At 38.1% G+C, this 10,646-nt stretch overlaps 1 protein-coding gene across 1 annotated transcript; it reads left to right on the forward strand.

Moving 5' to 3' along the window:
• Positions 1 to 2,374: 2,374 nt before the first annotated feature.
• On the forward strand, positions 2,375 to 10,495 carry LOC138312169 (uncharacterized; the record flags this gene model as incomplete). Its single annotated transcript, XM_069253176.1, has 7 exons — positions 2,375 to 2,883; positions 3,341 to 3,457; positions 3,753 to 4,063; positions 4,577 to 4,678; positions 7,981 to 8,137; positions 8,574 to 8,757; positions 8,886 to 10,495. Coding segments are annotated over exons 1-7 (2,974 nt in total), but the record flags the coding sequence as incomplete, so codon positions are not given.
• Positions 10,496 to 10,646: the final 151 nt, after the last annotated feature.

The following is a 10,646-nucleotide window of genomic DNA, read 5'->3' on the forward strand; positions in this document are numbered from 1 at the left end:
TTAGTGACGGGGATGAGATATACATATTTGTTAAAATAACAAACAGCGCTGCCCTAACATCTACAGCGACTATCGGTCCTGTTATTGTAGACGAAACTCCTCCGGTCTGTCCACCCTCCCTACCTGTCCTTATACAAAACGGTTCCTTGTATATTTACTGGAGTGGAGGAGCTATCGCTGACGAGGAACAAAAGGAACCAATATCTACATTTTTATACCGGGTTGGTAAGTAAACGTTTAACAGTCAAGTGTAAATTAATTAATCTGTCTACCCGCATGATATTTGATTTGGTCTCATACTATTCGGATTGAATGTGCGACATACAATAATTATTTTAACCTGTGATTAAGCCTTATACATATACATTTTGTTACTGCGTCCTCAAATTCTATCGTCATGTCATTCTTTACTGACTACAAGTTATGGAAATGAACTATATTACCATAGTTGCATATGCAAAAATATTACACGGATGAAATCATTATATATAAGGCGGATTTGGTAATAAATTTGTGTATATTTTGAAATCTGATTATGATAATTTTGTGCCAGGTCGACAAGGAGAGTACGTCTCGTTGTTCAAGCAAATGGGTGACTCAGATGCTGATACATGTGTTGTAAAAGGACAGATATGTGTAAACATCCCTCTACCCGAATTACACGTGTATGATTCAGACTTGCAGCTCACCTTTACCATCCAGCTTCACGTCTTTAACCATGCAGGGTATCACTGTACAGTAAACACAGATAATTTCTATTTGCCTTCCCAGAATCCCCCTGGCCACGGTGTTGTATATGACGTCTTACGTAATGATGGCGGATACGCAGATGGTATAGAGGACATTGATGTTTCTGTCTCGCTCGAGGAATTTTGTGTCACGTGGGAAGGTTTTTCACATGTCGGCGATATGACACACGAACTTGGTATAGGAGAGGTTCCAGGAACAGATGATACAATCCCTTTCCATGAAGTTCCGAATAGGAAATTGTATTGTGAAAATGCAACAAACCTTTCACATTACCGTCGCTATTTTGTTACCGTGCGTGCTATTACCTCGGGAGGTTCAACAGACGCGATATCAGACGGATTCACAATTATTAATCCAAGACATGTTATGACATCTCTACGTGTGTTTGATGGAAACGGCTGCACTGGAAAAATGGGAACCCCGGTCGAACGAAAATTTGGCACCGTGAATATATACACTCCCAGTAAAATAAACCTCCATATCGGTCATACCTATTCGCTGGTGTCGAATGCCAGTTTAACTATAGACAGTGCCGAGGCCATAGTCACGGTTCATACGACCATCAATTTGGTTAATTATTATCAGTTCCTTCCGCTTATCGCGAAGCCACAATTTAAAGTTGCTTCAGATACGAACAGGTCGTTCAGCTTACATATCCTGAACTGCGTCCCTGATGTTGATAGTCAAATCAGTCGTGACATAGCATCTTTGTACTGGAACCAAGGGAAACTTAGTAGCTATGTTTCCCATTATGAAGTGGAGTTTCTTTCGCTAGCGGAAGGAACAGGAGAGCCGTTAGTAATTGACTTCACAACTGTATCCGGACACTTAAATAGTTTTTTCATTTGGTACTGTCAATCTGGTTAAAGGTCGCTATTTCTTTGCTTTGAGACAATGCGTAGAATATACATGTTTTGATTGGGTAACAACGAACGGATTTGCATTAATTGATCATCTTTACGAAGGCTTCTCTATGTCATCTTGGATGAATAGAACTGGACCTGAATGTTCAGACATACAACTCACTATAGCAGACCTGCAGTGTTCTAATGGTGTATCCGGGGGAATGGACAAAAGTGTCGCTATTCGTTGGGGAATTTTCCGGGACAAAGATTTGAAGATACAGTTAACTGATTGGAATTTGTACATCATTGAATCCAATAGCACTACAGTAGAGGTATGTTAAAGGTCTATTTTATCCTTATTTTATCATACATATTAATATCGCATATTATTAACCCGAGCAATTATTTCAGACGACTGTGAAAATGTCAAGTAAGAATGAAATCATGTCAGTTAAATATCATCTACATATGTCTCGAACAAAAATTTAAAAGAAGCGTCGCGTTTCTGACATAATTATATCTATCTAGTAACCACTTTGAATTTAAAAGTTAAGGCTGCCACATTTAGGTAAATTTCCTTAGAATACTTCTTTCCATGTTTTAGTTATCGACATGCCAGAAGCTGCCCTGTACCCACATGTGAAGATGCAGACTTGTGTCGAGGTCTTTTGTCCTGAAGGTTCCATGGGGAGCAGGTGTGGTCCACTCATTGTAACGGAGGACCCTAACGTGTTTGATAAACACCAACTCTACGAGGTAGACTCTGACGCAGACGACATTAGACACAACAAAGAAATGTTCTACGCCTCTAACATCGGGGACAAGCTTGCGTGGCTTCACGGATCAGAAATTGACTTCACTGGTAAGTCTTTCAGACCTGGCGGAGTTATTCTTGGAATGGGCGACAGAGCAATCACGTGGTATCTTCTGAGGAACAAGTACAATTTCACCCAGCCATGCGAGGTAAACCCTGATTGTGTAGCTACTGTAGAAACTGTTGGGGGGTTATCTGCCTTCCAGGGTATCAATCTAGACGTTGAGATTGTTTACTATATATGTGCCGTCACCACAATAGTTGAGGATGGTATACCGTCTGTACAAACGTGTGGGAACGGGTTTGTAGTTGATATAACCCCACCTGTTGTCGGCGATGTCATATTCACATCCGATAATGGCTTCATCACTCAGGAGTCAAGTCTTATAATACATTGGGACGGATTCCAGGATTTCGATGGATACAGAACTTTGGGATATCCATCATCGATAGCAAGGTTTACATATTCCGTCGGTAAGTCAAAGGATTTTGGCGATATTATGGAATTGTCGGTAATTTCTTGTGTTTAACCATGCTGGTTACTTAAAACATACATTTTGTCATTAACAATAGTAATAGGACTGGAACAAATCACTTAGCAAACAATTTACCAAATGTCCCTTTCGTTAGAAAATAATCGCTTGTTCTTCTAAAGAGAACACAAAAATGACTTTGACTTAAACATATTTTATTGTATCTGATATAAACAGTGGAATTGGCCATAAAATTTCAATTTTTGATAAATCTTTCCCTTTACATTCTACCGCCTTATTATTATTGAACACATGCAGTTATGGTAATTTACAGTTCGATTCTTGCCGTAGAAGCTACATGAGTATATAGCATCAGTATATCTTGTTAGCGTTTATAATTATACCATGACAGGAATGTATTGTTATCTTGAATTATATGATGACGTTTGTACTCCTAGGAAGTAATCCGTACGCTCAGGACGTTGTACCTGAAACAGACGTCGGTCTCTATCACTCCGCTAGAGTCAATAACCCGACACTTATTCCGGGGGTGACGTACTACGTCACAGTTACAGGTAAGTAGTCTTGACGCGTGTCGGTTCTACAATCTAAGTATTGATAGCTAAGCACAACTTATGTTTGTAAAAAACCAGTATCGCGTTGTTTTGAATTCAATAGCAAAAACTAATTTTTATTTCATTATTTACTCATTTTATTTTGTTTTTGTAATTTTCCCATAGATGAATGTTGACATATATTCATATATGTTTATTTTTTGATGCAATTATTATTTATCATCGAACCATCATAACCATATCGCAATATTCAAACACGCTCACCTATTGTAGTGAGTTTCCATTTCCATTTAAGCATTTGACCACGTTGGCCATCAGACCACCGCCGTGTCGAACGGAGTAATGTTTGATAACACTCCCCCAGTTACCGGTACCATATCGGTCGGGACCTATTTAAAACAATCAGACATCGTGTCTGAGGAGATCACCGTCCACTGGACCGGAGTTCGAGATAACGAGAGTGGAATTTCTAAAACTCGTCTGGGTGTAGGATCGTCTAAACATCAGCCTGATGTAATCGACTATCGGGATTGTTCTGGAGAATTTACTTCTTTGTCCGACCTCGAGACACTACATGATGGCCACAGATATTATGTTATCCTGCTTGTAAGTAACTTGTGTTTAAATCTGTTTATTGCTTCTGTTGATTAAACGTACCTAAGAATATCTGTTTGAACTAGTGACGTTTTGCATGCCTAAACTACGTACATCACGTTATAAGTGTACTTGAACAGAAATACATAATATGTTTTTTCACTTCGCTCCGCCTCAATGAAACTAGTAAACTCCGATTACTTCATTTCCCAATGATGAAGAATGTTAATCACGTGCAATAATTACACGAACTGCTTTGCAGTTCACTTCATTTGCATGAATTAAACTTTCTTTTTCAGTCAATGCAAGTAACAAAGTTGACAATCAATCCTTAAATGTTTCTCCTGATATATACACACTATTGTATGTTCAAGTACATCTAAGAAGTGCTAAATACGTATAAAATATCAATAGTTTAAACCTGGGCTAATACTTTACTAATATTCGTATTGTCTTGTTTTTACACGAAATTGCCTAATACTCAAAGAGTAATCAATCAAGTAAGTTGATATCTGTTTGTTGTAGGTAACGAATGGAGCAGGATTATCGTCTGCGACGGCTTCTGATGAGTTTGTGATGGACCGATCCGCTCCGGCTAGGGGGATTGTCAAGGATGGTCTGCTGGAGGTAAGTGACCAATTCGCTCCGGCTGTGGGGATTGTCAGGGATGGTCTTCTGGGGGTAACTGACCGATCCTCTCCGGCTGTGGGGATTGTCAGGGATGATCTTCTAGAGGTAAGTGACCGATCCGCTTCGACTATGGGGATTGTCAGGGATGGTCTTCTAGAGGTAAGTTACCGATCCGCTCCGGCTGTGGGGATTATCAGGGATGGTCTTCTAGAGGTAAGTGACCGATCCGCTCCGGCTAGGTGGGATTGTCAGGGATGGTCTTCTGGAGGTAAGTGATATTTATATAAGATTAGTTTATTGTTTCCATACAGGCAGCTATATAGGGATTGGATTTCGTTTTTATGTTAACCATGCTTGTATGGAGCAATTCCTCTAAGAATATATTCTATGGGGCGCGTTAGCGCCCCATATTGAATATATTCTTAGAGGAATTGCTCCATACAAGCATGGTTAACATAAAAACGAAATCCAATCCCTATATTTACACTCACACGACTTTTTATTTATATTTTATGCAATAAAATCGTCATTTGAAAGTGACGTTATTATTCAATAAAAGTCGGTCAAAAGTGGGAGGAGCTTACTCATTTGAACAGCGAATGGTGACGCTTCACGTAAGATAGAATTATTCATCCGCGACGACAAAAAACTTCAATATTTTAGTGTAAAATAGACATGACAAACAAAGTAAATTTCAGAGATAATTTTATTTAATCAGATCAGAACTTTAAATATATATTCAATTTTGCTAAAAGTTAATATATAGCGTAATAACATAAAGAATTTGTACACGGCCACATGTGTGAACTCGGTGACCGTTATTGTGCAGCGAGGCGAAGCTGACGCACGCTTACACACTTTAGTTTGCCGAAGTTGGCAAAACACCGATTTTCAAGTAGCTCAATGTGTTTGAGATGTCGTCTGACTTGACGGTATTACATCCTTGGGAGCCATGTGATTATATAATCTACGCTTAGATCCATATCGCCATCGATAGATGAAACAAATTCACTTGTGTTCGATGGATACAATGTATTTGTGGTGACGCGGAACTGTCAACACGTGGATTATTAGCGGTGAATGTTTTATAATACACATGATTAAATACTCAAAGAACAAAGACAAGAGGATATGTTTATAACTGACCTCTATCAGAGGGTCTCACACCCGTCCACCCCAAAGGCTCGATCGTAGGACGAACATAGGCACAGAGGTAATGTTTACATTTGACACCCATCATTTTTAACAAAAATGAAAGCACGTCGCCCCGGTCGGGATATTTTTCCGTTTCTTTATACAATTGTTAATTTAGAAATTGTTTGAATCATATATAAATATAAAACATGTATATATTGTTTGCATTTTTCCAAAATTATATGAAAAACAACAATATACACGTAATGTTGCGTCAAAATGTAAACAAAGCCGTGTGTTTCTTTTAAAAAAAGTAGTCCTTTTACGTTGCACAGAACATTTCCTTACGCAAGTTCAAAGTTCAATGCTACCATGCAGTTATGGTAAACAAAATCGGCTAGTATTAGCGAATAGTGACCAAGCCTAGCAAGTGTAAATATAGGCCTATTATTGGAAAGTCGCATGTCATCAACGATTTCAGAAAACATAAACTTTTCTCCTGATGTGACCGTAAAGATTCTCCACCGCTGACAAATGGTATTTTTTCACTATAAAAAGCAGGAGTAGACGATGAAGTATTTTTCTTCAGTTACTAAACTTACTTACTTTACACCATTACCGCCATTGAAAAGTTTGAGCTTCTAATTTTACTTCAAGTTAAAAACATGAAGAATAATTAATTGCATCCCGAAAAAATCTGTTGCACTATATTCTATATTGAATGAAGAAGTATTGATTGTGCATGCACCAAAGGCAAAATAAATTATGTATTGTTATTTTTTGTGTTAATCATACCTTTATATACACGATTATTCACAAATTATTGTTCAAATAATTAATATCATTTATGCTCTGTCGGTGGTGGAGCATCTTTAAGCTATGAGATATCTTGATAGGTTTTGTGCGCATCATTGTCAACACTCGTTTGTATTTAACTTCTTTGATCAGGAAATCAAACAAAGGTCATATATTCAGCGTGTTTATCGAAGCAACTATAAACATGAATCCAATTATAATGAATGTTTTTGTTGTTGTTGATGGTGTACTGTTGGTAGCTGCTCGTTGATGAATAATAATGCTAGAGGCGATGACTTTTAGTTACATGGTTTTTATTTGATTCCATATGTATAATTATTATAGTGGATAAAGAACTGTATAGCCCTATAAATCCTGACGGGAACTACAATATTTCACCGTCTACTAAAATACATCTTCATAAAATTATTTCCATGCTTCCTAGTGTTGGTATCTGCAGATTTGTCCTTGTGTGAAGTATCTCATGTCTGTAGTGTCTGTAGTCTGTAGTGTAAAGAATATTTGAGCATCTTATATATTCAATACCAGGAAGCATGAATGGTATAAAGATCACGATCACACAGTGATATCAGGCAATGAATGAGTAACAACATCCTAGATATGAATTAACTTCCTAAATAGACTTCTAAAACGATGTTCCTGAATCAACTGCCTGAAGATATATTATGTATGTGCATATGTGTAATGACTACGACTTAACCCAAATCAAATTTCAAAACTGTGGCCTGGTTATACCACACAATTAGGCGAACACGTAAATAGCTTTCATCGTTATTTTTATATACTCCATCAATAGTAGTTAAATATTTTGATAATTAATGTCAAATTTAAATTACTTAAAGATTAACTTGAAGATATGCGTATGTCCTGTAGATAATCGACAAGCGTATTATGGTGACAGTACACATTTAAATGTTTCGATTATATATCCATAACTTTATCAACTCTATTCAAATTAAACATTTCAAAGTTTCAAATTCATTTTAGGACTCTTTGTTCCTAATAAATCATCTTGTTCAATCAGAAGCGTCGTTACATACTGCGACGTCATTTGTTTCTTTATGGACTGATAAAAAAGGTATAAACCCATAGAAATGCTCGTTATACGCAAATGTGTGGGTTTTTTTAAAAATTATTTCTACCAAAATACGCCGTGTTATTTCAAATTCAGACCATTATATAAATCTAGCCCAAAGTTATAGGTTCCAAAGTCATAATTGGCTTTGTTAAGTGCTGTGACGAATAATGACCCTGGCGTCAATTTTTGAAGAAAAAATGTACCTAGATCAAGTTTCAACTTTGTTACAATTTTTTATCAATATTTAAATAAAAACATATTTTGATTTTAGGCGGACATCGACTTTCAACCAAACACAACACACACTGGCTGTCACTGGTCTGGTTTTAGTGACCCCCACTCGGGTATCAAGTATTACTCGGCGGGACTGGGGACATCCCCTCTCCTGGATGACGTCAAACCATTGTCCTTCACCGGAACAAAAACAGGTGAAATCTTCAAATGTAATGTTTATACAAATGTTACTAATGTGTTTGTAGTTGACCCAGTCAGTATGCCAGTAAGACATTTTACATTGTTATAAACGTAATAGCATTCTTTCATGGGGATACTTTATTGGTTTTGATACTTAAGAAGCTAACACTATAAGTAAGTTAAATAAATTCTTCGTCAGTTTCATAACAGGTAACGTCGTCCTGCATCAACAGCGAATCGAAACAAAGCATGCCATACATTGTACACGGAATAAAGACACAATATATGGAATATATCAATCTCACTAACCAGCTGTTGCATACAGGAAAATTAGTTTCAATGAAAGTCAGAAAAATCGAATTGAAAATTAGTTTTATCTTATTCATTGTTATATATGAAAGCGATATCATCAACTAAGATGTTGCCATGAACTATTTTTCCTGTTTTCAGAAAGTCAATGGATATCTAACTTTATACCAGGAATGACCTACTACTGTACAGTTCAAGCGTGTAACGGAGCTGGTCTCTGTACATCTGTATCATCAAACGGCTTTATCACTGACAATTCACCGCCACTTCCGGGGATCGTCCATGTTGGTATCGATGGCCATCACTCAAGGTTCTGGCCGCATTCGTAAGTTGTCATTTTGGGTATATTCAAATTTAATTAAAACTTTTCCACCTTAAAATAGAAATTTCAATGTTACGTTTCTACTACCACACTTCAAGTTTATGAGTGCAGTTTGTTTTATTCTATTTCAGGGACTCAATTCAGATGCAATGGTTTGGATTCGTAGACGTAGAATCTAAAATACAAAACTACGAAGTATGCGTCAGACACACAAATAACAGCGACTGTGATATCCTAACATTTACCAATGTGTTTCTCTCCAACACAGTCACACTTCCTGTCACCTTATCAGAACGTGTGTCACTCAGTGTAGAGGTTAGAGCTAACAACCCACTAGACATGTCCACTAGGAGTGTTTCAGACACCTTTATAGTCGATACTACGCCCCCAGTAGTATTATCTCTCCCTGTTCTAGGTAGAGAAAACACAAACACAAATGTAACAGTACAGATTGATCCCACCGTGGTGATGATGAACTGGAAATTTGAGGACCAAGACAGTCCTATTGTGAAGCAGATTATAAGAATGAGAGCTCATGCTGATGGACACACGCCTATAGAAAATGTGTATTTATCTGGAGAGACAAGTCACATAATTACTTTAGACCCTAAACACCCATTGAGGCCTGGTGATACTTACACTGCTGTTGTGACAGCGTGCAATGAAGCCGGACTGTGTACATCGTCTACATCGAATGGATTACTTATCGACCCAACCCCTCCTCATCAGGGGGGGATCATAGAACCTATACCATGGCACCTGTCTCCTAACCCAAACGAAACAAAATCCTTTGTGAACCTGACACTGTATGGGTTCAAAGACCTCGAGTCAGAAATCAGGACTTACTACGTTACCGTAGGGAATACATACAGTGGGTCGGAGATAAGTGATGGGATCCTTACTTTCATTTCATCTGAATCTGACGATGAGTCAGAGAAGTTTCAGTTGACTCTAAATGGGCGATTGCATTCTGGACAACAGATGGTATTGTCAGTATGGGCGGATAATAATGCTGGTTTGTTTAGTAGTATCGGCAGGGTTACAGTAACGGTTATAGCATCAGACAATAAAAACACATTTGGTTATTTGGAAATCTTAAAGCATTCCTGTGATGCGGCATATTGCAATAAGGATTGCACATGTGCTGTTATATCTCAGAAATGTCACTCGGTGGAAGTGGATGTCGATTGTACGGAAAGTAATTACACGGATGACTTTGATATGAATATCAATATTCAACATGATGGTAAATACAACGATCAAGAGGTTTTGACTTCGTTTGCTTGTATTTCCGCTGCTTGGACTGTGTCAGGGACACAGAAACATGTCATAAAGCGAATGGAATGGAGCATGGGGCAGCAAGGAATGGCTGTTGGAACAGGGATATTTGACCCACTGTTGGAAAATCTGTGGTACGACGTTGGTCAGAAAACATCTGTTACTTATTGCTTGCGCGGAGGAAAATCACTTCTTCACGACACAAAGTATGTAGTCTACGTCAGATCGTGGACATCTACGTCACACTATACTGTATTTACGTCACATCCGGTCCATATAGACAACACTGCTCCGTCTGTAAGGAGGGGTAAATATATCATTGAGAACTCCAACAAGACATGTTCCCGTGATGTCGACTTTACCTCGACCTTGGCCACGATCAGCTCCTGTTGGACGGGAGTGTTTACCGATCCCCAGAGTGGTATCCATAGCTACCAGGTGGCATTGGGCACCATACCGGGAGGTCTGTATACCGATTGTGCATTAAATTTCAATTTTCATATATTTTATTGACAAAAAGATATTAAAATAGGAATAGTATTGGATACCAGGTATTCCGAATTTGAATATTACAGAGTTATTTGCACTTGCGGGTAGGTATTGATTGTGGCGTC

The sequence above is a fragment of the Argopecten irradians genome, unplaced genomic scaffold (genome assembly GCF_041381155.1).
Source record: "Argopecten irradians isolate NY unplaced genomic scaffold, Ai_NY scaffold_0231, whole genome shotgun sequence".
Classification (NCBI taxonomy): Eukaryota; Metazoa; Mollusca; class Bivalvia; order Pectinida; family Pectinidae; genus Argopecten; species Argopecten irradians.